Raw genomic sequence first — 14,758 nt, 5'->3', positions numbered from 1 at the left:
TTAAACTCGAACCATGACTTCTTTTCCTTCGATCGGAAGTTGGGGTTTGTTCGTCGGGATTTTTTTTTGAGAAGAAAATAGAGGGAATAGAGGTTTGTTTGAATGTTGATTGAAGGTAAATAGTTGGATATTTATAGGTGTTTAAAAAGGTAAAAAAAAACAAAAAAAAATGGGGTTTAAATGCATATACCCGTTAGTAAAAAAAAAAGAATTTTTTTTACCGTTAAACAACGGCTAGTTCAAAGAAAAAAAAAGAAAAAAAAATATAGGCCAATGATCGACGGAGAGAGAACGCGGGAGAGCCTCCCCTCACCGGTTCCCGCACCACCCTACTCCACACCGACGGTGCGGTGTTCCGCCGGGCGGGAAGCTTCCTGCGAGTCTTTCCCGCATCCATTCCGTCCGGCCTAAGGTCGGCTATATTAGTATTAGAAGGAAAGGATTGGAAATGAAAAATAGGAAAAGTAAAAGGTAGAGAAAAGGAAAAAGAAAGCAACCCACATTTGTATTTAGAATATATATAATTTGTTGAGGTTGTAACTTTATAGGCTAATGCCATAAAAGCCCTCAAATTTTCAGGAAATGTTCGGTTATATCCTAAATCCATTTTTATGTCCACAAAAACCGCACATTTGGGCAAATATTGTCATAATTGCCCTCTTTTCTGATTTTACCCTTCCGTGGCACATGTTTGGTTATAGGATTACATGGTCTTTGGTTTCCTCACTCTTTTTCTTCCATCTCCGGTAAATTAAGGAAGAAAGGGAGGGCTACCACCTCCGTTCCTGCCACTTTTAACAGCCACTCCACCTCCTTCTTTCTTCATTGATTGCCACCCAAGCACCCCTCGATCTGTTGCTTCCCCTTTTCTTCGCTCCGACAACGGCCAACCATGAAGAACGAGGCACGAAGGGCTCACCGAAGCCACCTACTTCCACCTTGCTCCGCCACCATCTCAAGCCCGTTACCGCCACCACCAGTTGCCGACTTTAACCCTTCCTCCCTTTGGTTTGTCGCACATCAACAAAAACCCCCCACCTAGTGTCGTTTTTGTTCTCCTTCTTCTTCTTTTTTCTCAGTCAGATAGACAACCGATGGTGCTCTCCATTGGTCGACTGTTGCTACTGTGTCCTTTTTGGTTCGGTTGTTGCCGGAGACGAGGACGAGGAGACCAAGGGGAGCCCGCCGATGATCGACTCCTTTCCCCTCCTCACGATCTGCTTGACCACCGGACTTCACATCATCGACTGCTTCCGTTCGTGGTTCAATTTATCGATCGAACAAAGTCGATGTCCCATCGGGGCCGCCTTCCGTTCGTCTTCTCAGATCCACTTCGTCTATGCTTCCTTTCCCCTTGATTGGTGGTCGCTGACGACAAGCGAAGGACCACAAAGGGTCTTCGGAAATTGCAGACAGTGCCGAAGCTTCGTTTCGACATCTCTTAATGCCAAACATCCCCTAACATGTGTTTATCTGTAACCAAACATCCCATAATGCCATAGAAGGGTAAAATTGGAAAAGAGGGCAATTATGACAATTTTTGCCCAAATATGCGGTTTTTGTGGACATAAAAATGGACTTAGGATATAACAAAAAATTCTTGAAAATTTGAGGGTTTTTATGACATTAGCCCTAAGTTTATATATAATTTGTTGAGGCTGTAACTTGTAAACGTTATGTTGGTGACAGTTAAATATTTTGAAACTACGGCGTCCAAAGAGTACAATCCGCAATAGTTTTGTGGCAATTATCCTATTTCCGCAGACTCCTAAAACCCTAACTGGTGCTCGCTACCTGCAAACTTCAGCAAAAACACAAAAACCCTATTTTCTTCGATACTGTTTTAGGAGGAGAAACTGCAAGTAATTGTCTGTGTGTAAAGACAAAGTATGTTGCGACGGAATGTGAGGTTGAGAAGAGAGTATCTATATAGGAAAAGTTTGGAAGGCAAAGAGCGTTTGCTTTACGAGAAGAAACGCAAAATCAAACAAGCTCTTGAAGGTTTCTTCTTCTTCTTTTTGGTCGAATGATTACTGTTACTTCTTTGTTTCTGCTTGGTTAAATTATATAATCTTGATTTATGCGCAGAGGGGAAACCAATTCCAACTGAGCTCAGAAACGAGGATGCTGCTCTTCGCCAAGAAATCGACCTTGAAGATGAACGAACTGCAGGTGTGTTTTCTACCCTTCAAAATCGATCTTATTTCTGAAGTTTGTCCATTGAAAGATGTTATACGCGATCGGGGCTTTAGATTCATAAAAGACGTTGTATGATTTGGCATCTAAAAGACGCTGTATCAGAACACGATAGTAACATTGTCTTCTAATTTTCTTCAATCTAGTTCCAAGATCAACCATAGACGATGAATATGCAAATGCAAACGAAAGAGATCCAAAAATCCTACTAACCACATCTCATGACCCAAGTGCTCCTCTTAAACAGTTCGTAAAGGTTTGCTATTTACTAAATTATTTTCTTTTTCTACTTTTTTCTAGTCATCTTTTATGGAAAAACAGTTTTTTTAATGGCTCTAATTGCAGGAATTGAAGTTTGTCTTTCCCAATTCACAACGTATGAACCGTGGTGGTCAGGTTAGATAATTTTTTTTAACCATAGATTGATTCATCATTTATGCCAGTTGATTGTTGAAACTTAATATATTTTGGTGAATGCAGGTTATATCTGAAATAGTTGAGACTTGTAGAGCACATGACTTTACAGATCTTATCCTTGTTTATGAACATCGTGGTGTACCTGATAAGATTGTTATAAGTCACTTGCCTTTTGGTCCAACCTCTTATTTTCAAATCCTCAATGTGGTGAGTAATTAAGCTTCTTTTTTTGTATTATTTTGTTTCCTAAGGGCATAATGCAAGAAATAGCAACACACTTTTTTTTTGTGTTTTATAGCATCTTACTTTCCTTTCTTTCTATTGCAACATTGTACTTTCAGTTTTTTCTTATTAAGCCTTTTTGTACTTTAAAGTCACTTAATTCTTGAATGCATATTCTAATATCTTTTTATAGGTTACAAGACATGACAATAAAGACAAGAAGGAAATGGGAACTGTTTCTGAGGCTTATCCACATCTGATTCTTAACAACTTTTCAACCAAGGTATACAGTCACTTGTTTTTCCACATTGACTTTAATTTCAATTTCATTTAATTTCAGCTTCATGTTTTCATGGATTTTGACTTCAACAAGGTTTCTTGGGTTAGAATTTATTTATTTATTTATTGACATTTTATCGTTTGTGTGATTGAATAGATTGGTGAAAGGACTGCAACCATCTTAAAGCATCTCTTTCCAGTGCCCAAGTCTGATTCCAAACGTATAATCACTTTTGCTAATCAATCAGATTACATTTCTTTCAGGTAATTGCTTATCATGATTTTAATCAAATTGAATTAAATGTAACTCTTCAAAAATAAATAAAAAGCTATACGTTTTTACAGGCATCATGTCTATAGGCAAAGTGGAGGTCCTAAATCGATTGATCTAAAGGAGGTTGGGCCTCGATTTGAGTTGAAATTGTATCAGGTAGCAAATCTTATAAAACCCTATTTTTATATCTTCTTATTACAACATTTTACTTTGAACAAATATAACCAATAGTAGGATTGTCATCTATATACAAAGCAATTTTCACTGTTTTAATAGGAAAACATTGAAAGTACAATGTAGAATGAATGATATGATGCATATAAATATAACTTTTTCCCTGTTTTGTTGTAGATAAAGCTTGGAACAGTTGATCAAGACGAAGCACAAACAGAATGGGTGTTGAGATCCTTCATGAACACCTCCAAGAAGCAGAAAGTTTTAGGGGAATGATAAAAGATTCTAATTGGCCCCTCATCTTTCTCGGGTTGTCAATTTGTCTTGTTTTTGATAAGTTGTTTTCAGACTGTTATATGTATGTATCATTTACCTGATATAAAAACTTTTAATAGTCCTAGTGTTTCTAATTTATGTTTTTTTCCCATTTCTACCTTTAAAAAATTATTATATTTTTTAGTCACAATACTCTGATAAAAAAAAAAAAACATGGCCATGAAGGTGTTTGCGATTAAATATATGATATTGACAAAAATTACAACGATATTGACATGTGAATGTTATATATAATATTCTGTTCAGTTTATGAGTTTCTTTGTTATGTTCGTTTTTGCTTTTTTATTATAAAATATATAATTCACATGTGCAATCAAACTAACATTTAGTTTCACTCGTAATATCTTTTATTGAATTTTTTTCATCATGTTATATGTACAATCTATACGACGAGTTGGCTAACACCAATCTTGGTTTCATTATGTTATATGTACAATCCATTAAAAGATTTTGATTAATATAAAGGGAAAATGACTTAAAAAGAATAACCAAATTCTAAGGATGTAGAAAAAAGACCAGTATCTTTTGTTCAGTATACAAAATACCATTAAAATATATTTTTTTGTATACAGAATACCAACGAAATATATGTGTTCAAATAAAATCTTGTGGTAACCGGTTCCCTCAGGTAAACGGAAAAATAACTTAAAAAGGTAACGAAGTTTTCAAAATGTTCAAAAAATACAATTATTTTTTTAGTACAAACAAATATCATTGAAGTATACCATTTGTACACAAAATACCAACGAAGTATACATTTCAGTACAAAAAATACCATTGAAGTTTCCAAAATATTCAAAAACAAATATCATTGTTTTTTCAGAACACCTTTTGTTAACTTCATTGTTTCCGGATTATGTAGAACACGGTCATCGGGGATTATTCACCGTCGTACCAGTTCACACCAATTGTGTACTATTTTTCATTCCCTCACTCGATCAGTTTGTATCTAAATATAATCATAGAAAAACACATAACTAAGGATTCATCAATTAGGAGCAGGTCGTTCAAGCGCTCCAACACATATGTTTCTATCTCGACTTTGACTACGAATCACCATCAAGTCAGCCACATGACGCTGAGTGTTCCTGGCCATTCATCTCTCACAGGTCCTAGAGAATTAAATGTAACTCCTACTCTCTACATACACAATTAGGAATTCTCATGATATAACGTCACACTCGTTTCTCCCTTTATGTCTCTCTTGTGCCGCAACACTAATGAACGACCAACCTTGATGTATAATATGTGTATCTATATAACATATATATGTTTTAGGTTTGAGGCATATAATGAGATCGGGAAGCAAGAATGTTTAACTAATGTTATTACTCACTTACTTCTCATGTTACCACAAGAACTATCGAGTTAGGGAATGAAAATGATTGCACAACTGTCGTGAACTGATATGACGATGCATGATCTCTGGTGACTGTGTTCTACATAATCCGACAACAACGATGTTAACAAAAAGTACGGTAATTTTTGAACATTTTGGAAACTTCCTGAAGTACCTGGTTACCACATGGTTTTATCTGAACACATGTGTACTTCGTTGATATTCTGTGTACAAATAGTATATTTTAATGATATTTTTTGTATTAAAAAAATACCAATGATACTTTTTGAACTTTTTAGAAACCGGATCTAACCTGATGGTTACCTACAATAGCCGGTTCAGTGGTATTATTTGTACTCAAAAAAAGACAATGGTCTTTTTTGTATATATTTGAAATTTTGTAACCTTTTTAAGTCATTTTCCTAATATAAATTAACAACTATATTCATAAGTGAATGTACGTACGTTAGAATAATTCCAAATATATCAGTGATCATTCTTTTTATCCAAAATCATTTTTATCTCCTATAATGGTTTCTGCATCTCTTTTGAAAATTTTTTAGTCTACTAGTTTAGGCTTCATATAGTTATAACCACCTTTTAAACTAGCTTGCAATGAATGAGCCTTTGTTGTGCTTAATTTGTTGCCGAGGCCCACACTATAAATTCTTGGTCTAAGTAAAATAATTTTCTAGATTTTCTTAGGTAACATCTGTAGTGGTTTGATTTATCGAGTAATGAAAACGAGATCAAAATTGATATGAAATATGAACACCGAGAGTAAATATAATCTTGTTTCAGCTCATATTATGCTTTCATGATACAAAGAGTTTCAGACAGAAATGTAGCAAAAGTTCTCTCTATTCTAAGTATCCTTCCCTATTTATAGGAAAAAGAAAGCACACAAAAAATACAAAGGGCTACCTCATTACAGTTTCGAAACTACTATGCCTTTGTAATAACATTACATAACTATCGAATACAAAATAACCTTCGACACCTTACAACATACTTCGACTCTTACAATCTCCCCCTTTGTAAGTAGTGTCGAAATCAGGTTATCAAAACTTGAGCAGCCATATGCAAAGTTCTTCTTATCTCTGCATACCAGTTCATGACTTTCTTTAGCTCAACTTTATCAGCATCATTGTTCTTCTTACAACTATTCATACGCACAATTAAGTTTGTATATTGAGCAGTTGTATATCTTTCAACATCACTTGATTGAAATAAGAACTTCGTTCGTTTTCCCTTCTTGCCCTTTCCAATGAAAACGATTCCAAACGGCTTCAGACATATCTCACCATCAACATACATCTTTAAATCAGCTTGACTCTTCAACATTGATTGAGGAACTGTGATTTCTTTTCCCATTGACAATGCTAACTCAACATCTGTCAATGCTAGACAATCATAATAATTGTCTATGAAAAGCTTGATATGGCCTAATCCCAGATGTAGTACTTCTTTACTTGCTCCCTGAAGTTTCGAAGCATCCATGTCTTTGAGTATGTTCGCAACTTGAATCAGATCATTCAAATTCATCATAGGAAAATCAGCAATCGAGAAGTCAAAAGTAACATTGTTTTCCCTAACAATATGGTATCGAAAATTTTGCAGCATATTCTCGAATAGCAAATCCTTTGTTATACTCAACACTCGATCAATCTTCACAAGTGACCATACCTCTTCCTGATCCTTTCCCAACACAGCGTGAAATCTCAGCTTCATATGAATAAATTCATCTTTATCCTTGAATTGCTCAACAATCTTGTACTGAGCAGTGAGAAACATCATTTCATTGACAGGAAAATCGAGTTGATTCATGTCAGAGTTCTCGATAGCATAACTTTTCCTTGGCTTCTTCTCGAACTCATACATCTCATTGTAAGCAACTCTAGCTTCGATATTTTCATAACTATGCAGCTTTCTTGGATCTCCTTTGTTCAAAGTAGGAGGATCATTTTGGCGAAGCCTGAAAATACTTTGAATCTGACGTTGTTTCTCTATTTCTGCATCTATCTCAACTTTTATTTCTTCCTTTGACTTCTCTACAACAATCCCTTTTCCTCTTCCTTGACTTGTTGTAGTTTGTTCAGGTTTCGAAAAACTCCCTTCACCTGTTGACCCAATTACAATACCTTTAGCAATTGGCCTTGTAGTTATGACAATTGCTATCATTGGATCAACCTTCGATATTATCAGTTTTGACATTTGCATCCGTATTAGATACGTGTTCAAGAATGCCTGAGGTTCGACCCTCATTAAATGGCTTGGTTAACGAAACCTTGGGTGGTATGACTGAAGTCTGCTCAGGAGTCGATATTTTGTTTGAGTCACCAAGAAGAGTAGATGTGTCCACTGTCGAAGTTTTCACAGAGCTACTTGAAATTCCTATCTTCTCGAAATTCGATTTGACTAGGAGATTTCTTCTTAGATAAAACGTTACCCATTGGTGAGTTAGGAACTACTTCGTCGTCCATGGAATCTTCCTAAAGTATCAATTTTCTCTTCTTCGTCTTCTTTGAAATGTGTTTTGCAACATCCTCAGCTCGTCTCTTCTTAGATGATGGGGAAACTGGTACATGTATTTCACAAAGAACAACTCCTTTCCGAGTTACATGTGGCTTTCGAATCATTGAGGGTGAGAAGCTGGATGACCTTTCAGGAGATTTTCTTGACCGATGAGCCATCTTTTTAAGACGCTTTAACACACCAGATTTCGAAGGAACGATCTGCGTTGAAGGAACAACTGTGTCAGTCTCCTTAGGCTTTGCTGACTTATTCGAAACTTTTTCTCCCTCTCCAACCTTTTTCTTTGGTGACTTAGACACATTCTCCTCTTGAATTGATTTCGAAGGACTAGTTTCATCAACCTTCTTTGACTTTCGTGACTTCTTTGAAGAACCTTCATCAGTATGTGGTAGTAAAACACCAGTTTCGTCATGTGGATTAAGATTCTGTAAGTACGCCATCAACACTGGATTCGATGGATCAACCTTTTTGAGAATTCCATCTAGAATTCGAGCAACTGAAGGAAACACATTTACATCATCTTCAATGGCTCTTGGGTAATGATACTTCACAAACTCTGCCCGTGGTTCATCAGCAGGAACCTGGATACCTTCCTTGTCATATGCATATTGAAGAATCAAACTCCAATATCTATCACAAGATACCCCATCCGCAACATTTGTATTCTCCACACTTTTCAAGAATTCTTTCCACACCTGAGTAGCATAATCAACTGCTAGGTCATAGTAAATCCCAACCACCATAGCATATATCTCCAGTCTTCCTTTATCCAAGCCAACACTTCGACCAGTCAGACATCGAAGATAAAAACCAAAAAGAAAATTCCAGATACAAGGAAGACTCGATTTCTTAAACTCGCTAATCTTGGTAAGAGGGGGTTGATAACCCATCTCATTAAACATGTGTATCACCTGTTCATTAGTGACCTTAAAGAAAGGTGGAGAATTAGGGATTTCAAGAATCTTAGCAAAAAGCTTCTTGGACAGACGAAACTTCTTGTCATTGATCAGATTGAATGTAACTGTGTCCATCGTCTTGATGTAGGAAGCAGTGGAACCAACCATGGACAGCCAAGACATCGGAACTTCAAACGAACTAAACATTGCAGTTGACAAAACTGAATGTTTTAGAGCGATAATCAACATCTTGAGTTCTTCTGGATAAACAGAGACATCACCATCAACTTGATAATTTGTACTTTGGATCTTCATAATCGGTGGAGAAGAAACATCTTCAGTGGTGTTGGATTGAAGAGCAGCCATTACTAGGGTTTTCTTGAAAGCTTTGAAGAACAGAGAGATAAAAAGGGCACAAATCGTCTTTGATTAAGTTTGGAAAGCTTAAAGTTGGAATGAATACCCAAGTGCCCTTTTTATATTTATCCCTAATTTGAATCTCAAACGGTTACTATCAATGAACATAACACGTGTCCCTTGAAAATCGCACCATTAGCCGTCATATACGCCATGTTAGAAAAAGGGATGAGAACAGTTTCCTAGAAACGCGCACAGTTACCAAACTGTCACATCAAAAGTCTCTTCGTGAGTGCACAGTAGATAAGGACCAAAACCTTCGGAATGGAGGTTGGGCTCATTCACTTTTAGGTTTGAAAATGAAGTCATGTGCCAGAATTTCGAAATCATTAGCCTGAGTTGGTAGTACTCAGAACCTCAAGGATTTCGTGAGTGCTGTGTGTCAAAGAAAAAGATAAGAAGCAAAATAAGAAAAATGTGGATATGTGATGTCAAAAATATAATTTCGACATAAAAGCAAATAAATCCCGGGCAAAGATTGCTTCGCTAATCATCAAGAGAGATGATCAACAGCTTGTATGGTTTCCCGTGAATTACAATCGAATACTTGATGTGAAGTATCGAAGGGCTTCTTTTAGCATGACTCAAAGGTGGCTTAAAATTTCGTTACAATGCACAACTTAACATAAGAGTGACAAATTGTAAACGAAATTACATGTTTGACCAGTGTAGTCAGTGACAAGTAAGCTTTGAAAAATTTATCAAGTAACGAAAGTCAAGAATGATACTTAGGGTTTCACTTTCATCACAGTCTCATGATGTTAGATCATAAACACAGAGTTTTGATATGTCTAGATCCTGATTGGTTTATACCAGAAATCTCTTGGACATATGTCATAGTGTGTGAATGTGATAGAATTTTGGGATGAAAAAGAGTGGTTTAAGAAAACGAATGTACCTCTGCTATGATTGGACCAAGCAGTAAACTCTTAACTCCAATGAGAAGAGTAAGGTAGCTCATGAATGAATGAGAATATAGCCTAATTGGGAAGGAAATCTCAGAATGAGAAAACCATTAAGGCTTCGAAACTCATAGCATTGTCGAGGCTTAGGTCAACATGCTGCATCATGCTTCTAGGGACATCTTAACTAGTACAATAGGTGTCGAAAATATACATTCCCTCGAAGCATCAATCATGGACCACAAAAAGACATTCCTTCTCTTCCCTAAAAAAAATATTCGCTACAAAACAAATGTAAATCAAACAAAAAGAAAATATTTTTGGATTTTTGTTTAAGAAAATGAAAATAACACAAATAAGAAAATCTTTTTGGTATTTTTGAATTTTTCAAAACAAAACAAAAATATTTTTGGAGTTTTCGATTTTTCGACATAAAAGTAATAATAATTTTTTTTTGTAACAAACTAACGAAAATTTGTGATTGAGTGGATTATACATGATGTCGAAAGCGAAGTGTGTCGAAGCGCTGAACGTGAATAGTAACCTCTGAATGATGAACTGTGTCCTCTGAATGAACACTCAGCACCTCTGAATCGACACTTTTGTAACTTTTTCTCTTGTCATTCTTTCGAAATCAATCCAGGAACTGAATTTCCTTCGATCATTCCTAGACCCCCCAAAATTCTCAAGAATGACTTTTCATCTAATGGCTTTGTGAAAATATCAGCAAGTTGATCAGTGGTTTTTACAAAGTGAACTTCGATATTGCCATCCTCAACATGATCTTTTATAACGTGATAGCGAAGAGCAATGTGCTTGGTTTTCGAATGTTGCATAGGATTGTGACAAATGCGTATGACACTTTGTGAATCACAATACAACATAATTTTCTTCATGTTGATTGCATAATCATGCAGTTGGCTTTGAATTCATATGATTTGTGAAATGCAAGCTGCAGCAGCAACATACTCTGCTTCTGCTGTGGAAATCGAAACACATTTTTGCTTCTTCGATCCGCCACTTGTGCTTTTTCTGTCAAGATTGCAACCTCCTAAATCAGCATCTGAAAATTCTTGTATGAATAATCCAGTTTTCGAAGGATACCACAATCCTAACGAAATTGAGCCTTTGAGATATCAAAAAATATTCTCCACTGCTGTTAAGTGTGGTTCTCTGGGATTCAATTGATATCTAGCACAATTACAAACAAAAAACATAATGTCAGGTCGACTTGCGTAAGGTAAAGTAACGAACCTATCATGCTTCTGTATAAAGTAAGATCAACAGCAGGTTTATCTAACGAAGGAGAGAGCCTTGTTCCAACCGACATTGGTACTCGTAATTTCGTGCTATTCGTCAACCCAAATTTTTCAAGCATATTTTTTGTGTATTTTTCTTGATTGATAAAAATTCCTTCTCTGCCTTGACGAATATTCAATCCCAGAAAGTTGTTTATTTTTCCCATCATTCTCATCTCAAACTGGCTTTTCATTAGATTTTCGAAATCTCTAGACAAAGCAGGGTCAGTCGAGCCAAAAATAATATCATCGACATATATTTGAACAAGCATAATATGATCCCCAACTTTCTTTTGAAAGAGTGTGTGATCAACTGATCCTTGTTTAAAATTCGATTGTTTTAAAAAAGCGGTAAGAGTTGCATACCATGCTCTTGGTGCTTGTTTTAACCCATATACAGTTTTATCTAAGATATAACAATGATTAGGGAATTCTTCATTAACAAAACCTGGAGGTTGTTCAACATATACTGTTTCTTCAAGTTCTCCATTGAGAAAAGCACATTTGACATCCATCTGATAGACATCAAAATCCTTGTGTGCTGCATAGGCCAAAATATTCGAACACCCTCGAGTCTTGCGACAGGAGCGAAGGTTCCTCATAGTCTATACCTTCTTGTTGCGAATAACCTTTAACTACAAGCCTAGCTTTGTTTCGAACAGCATTGCCATCTTTATCAGTTTTATTTTTAAAAATCCACTTTAATCCCACAATCGAAACATCTTTTGGTTTGGGAATCAAACGCCAAACTTTGTTTTGTTCAAATTCAGCAAGTTCAGATTGCATGGAAACAACCCAGTCAGGATGTTCCGTAGCAGCCTTGACTGATTTTGGTTCAATTTTCGAAATAAAGACATTGAACATACAAAATTCTTGATGAATATTGAGTACCTCATTTTTAGCACGAAGTTGAGCTCTTGTTAGAACTCCATCTTGAGGATTACCAAGAACTTGTTCCGTTGGATGATTTATTGTCCATTTGTCCAATGGTGGATGTGTTGGATCAAAATCCAATGGCACATCTTCGAATATTTCATCATTCTCTGAACCTGCAACAGAATTATTATCATTTAGATCATGAAAAGTTTCATATTGATTATTATTCGACATATTTAGCTCCCCCTCCACAATTTCATTTTCAGGTTGCTCCCCATCAACATCATCATTCATTCTCCTATTCTCCCCCTCGAAAGAATGCTCCCCCTCAACATGTGAATTTGAATGCAAGTGTTCCCCCTCCACTTGATCATTTTGCATACTTTCGCTATTTGCAGGAGAATGTGATGTCGAGTTTAAATCAACATCATCTTGAGTAAGTGTCGAAAAGTCAGCATGCTTTGGTGATTCAGGAAGTTGATTATCCTGAGCATTGACTTCAGCATCAACAGCCCTATCTGGAATACCAAAAATTAAATCATAATCAAAATCAGACGAATTAAGGCTATCTTATTCATCTTTTGAGTCATTAATTATTGGTTTTTGTTCGAAACACTTTTCAACTTGTTTGATATAATAATCATCGAAAGTACGATTGAATGTTTCTTCATTTTTCCGAGTTCGTCTATTCAACACTCGATATGCAACTGAATTATGAGAATAACCCAATAAAATTCCTTCATCAGCTTTGGACTGAAATTTCGAAAGATTATCTTTGAGATTCATGATAAAACACATGCAACCAAAAACATGAAACAATTTGACATTAGGTTTTCGGTTATTGATAATTTCATAAGGAGTAATGTTGAATCTCCGATGAATAAATGATCTATTTTGTGTAAAACATGCAGTAGAGACCGCTTCAGCCCAAAGATATTGAAGAAGATTCACATATGTGAGCATCGTTCTTGCAGCTTCACAAAGAGAACGATTTCGCCTTTCAACAACGCCATTCCGCTGAGGTGTGTAGGGTGAAGAAAAATTATGCGAAATTACTTTTTCTATTAAAAATGAATCAAGAACATTGTTCTTAAATTCGGAACCATTGTTACTCTTGATTTTTTGAACTTTCTTCTTCAAACTTGTTTCAATCTTCTTGATAAAATCAATCATTACTTGAGCAACTTCAGATTTTAACCTGAGAAAATAAACCCAAGTAAATCGAGAAAAATCATCAACAATGACTAAAATGTACCGTTTCTTGTTGAGAGTTTCAACAGTCGATGGTCCACAAAGATCAATATGAAGAAGTTCCAATGGTTCAATAATTTCGAATCGATGACAGTTGGATGTCCTTGACGATGTTGTTTCCCTTGTTCGTAAGCTGCACACAAAGTATCATTATCAAATTTTAATACAGGTAAGCCTCGAACAAGATCATTCACCACCAATTTGTTAAGATTTCGAAAGTTCAAGTGAGAAAGACGTCGATGCCAAAGCCAGCTAACATCTGATGAAGCTTTCGAAAGTAAGCACACAGAGGGAACACCAACAATTGGCTTTATGTCTTGAGTGAACATATCTCCTTTTCTTTTGGATTTGAGCAAAACTTCGTTTGTATTGACATACGAAATAATGCTTTCTTCTTCATTAAACACCACTTGATTTCCAGTGCCCACAACAAGTTGCGAAACACTAATCAAATTATGTTGAAGACCTTCGACGTAAGCAACTCGATTAACAGTGAACTTCCCATTTGTTAATTTACCATATCCCTTGACTTGACACTTTTGATTGTTACCAAACTTCACAACTCCAACATTTTCCAAACTTCGATAATCACACAAATTTTCTTTCCTTCCAGTCATGTGAAGAGAGCAACCACTATCAATATACCATTTTTCATCATATTGCTCGTCACATAGAACCTGCAATCAGTGAAAGAATTTAGGTACCCAAGGCTATTTGGATCCTTTATTTTTAGTTTGAAACACATTATGAAATGAAATCCTAAAACCCAATTACGAACTTTAGATTTGACACTATCAATTAAGTCCACTTCATTTGGTAAAGGCTCAGAATATAACATTTCGAAAGTTTAGGACTTTCACTGACTTTCGTCTTTTTCTTCTCCGATTGTGGTTTTGTTTCTTTTTCTTTCGAAACAGGGCGCCATGCCTTGACTGAAGATGTCGAGTCTTTTGATGATGAACTGACATTCGACATTTCGTTCAAATACTTTTCATAAGCATTTTTGATTTGTTGTTGAGAGTATTTTTCCTGATTGATAAGACTTTCCTTTGCCTTCAAGCCAATGATCGATATTTTTCACATTTGATCTACTCTTGATATACAAAACTTTGAAAGGTTGTTTCGCTAGAGGATTAGGAAAATTTGGTTGTTGAGGTGTGAAATTGACATTTCTTTTTGAATGAAATTGATCAAACTTTTGTTTTTCAACCTTTGACTCAAAACGTTGTTGAGTAAGATTTCGATGTTGAAAAGATGATGAGTTGGCTTTAGATGGAAATGATTTTGAAAAACCATTATTGGAAAACCTTGTTTGATTGTTAGAATGAAACTTCTTCAAAGATGGC

The 14,758-nt window shown here is 35.8% G+C and overlaps 1 protein-coding gene across 1 annotated transcript; it reads left to right on the top strand.

The window, feature by feature from the left end:
* The first annotated feature begins 1,735 nt into the window (after positions 1-1,735).
* Positions 1,736-3,972, top strand: IMP4 (Ribosomal RNA processing Brix domain protein). Its single transcript, XM_079048485.1, has 9 exons — positions 1,736-2,001; positions 2,089-2,172; positions 2,343-2,452; positions 2,542-2,592; positions 2,677-2,820; positions 3,029-3,118; positions 3,272-3,378; positions 3,460-3,544; positions 3,740-3,972. Exons 1-9 carry the CDS (start codon positions 1,890-1,892, stop codon positions 3,836-3,838), a joined length of 882 nt encoding a protein of 293 aa, XP_078904611.1. The 5' UTR covers positions 1,736-1,889; the 3' UTR covers positions 3,839-3,972.
* Positions 3,973-14,758: the final 10,786 nt, after the last annotated feature.

This window comes from Lactuca virosa, chromosome 5, assembly GCF_052849685.1.
Source record: "Lactuca virosa cultivar CGN04683 chromosome 5, Lactuca_virosa_CGN04683_v6, whole genome shotgun sequence".
Classification (NCBI taxonomy): domain Eukaryota; kingdom Viridiplantae; phylum Streptophyta; class Magnoliopsida; order Asterales; family Asteraceae; genus Lactuca; species Lactuca virosa.
This window is presented reverse-complemented; position numbering and strand designations above follow the sequence as displayed.

Excerpts from the sequence above, each read along its gene's own strand:
- IMP4 (XM_079048485.1), top strand. The coding sequence starts at position 1,890 with ATGTTGCGACGGAATGTGAGGTTGAGAAGAGAGTATCTATATAGGAAA. Across the intron at positions 2,173-2,342 it reads TGAAGATGAACGAACTGCAG|TTCCAAGATCAACCATAGAC; the intron begins GTGTGTTTTCTA and ends TCTTCAATCTAG. Across the intron at positions 3,379-3,459 it reads TCAGATTACATTTCTTTCAG|GCATCATGTCTATAGGCAAA; the intron begins GTAATTGCTTAT and ends ACGTTTTTACAG.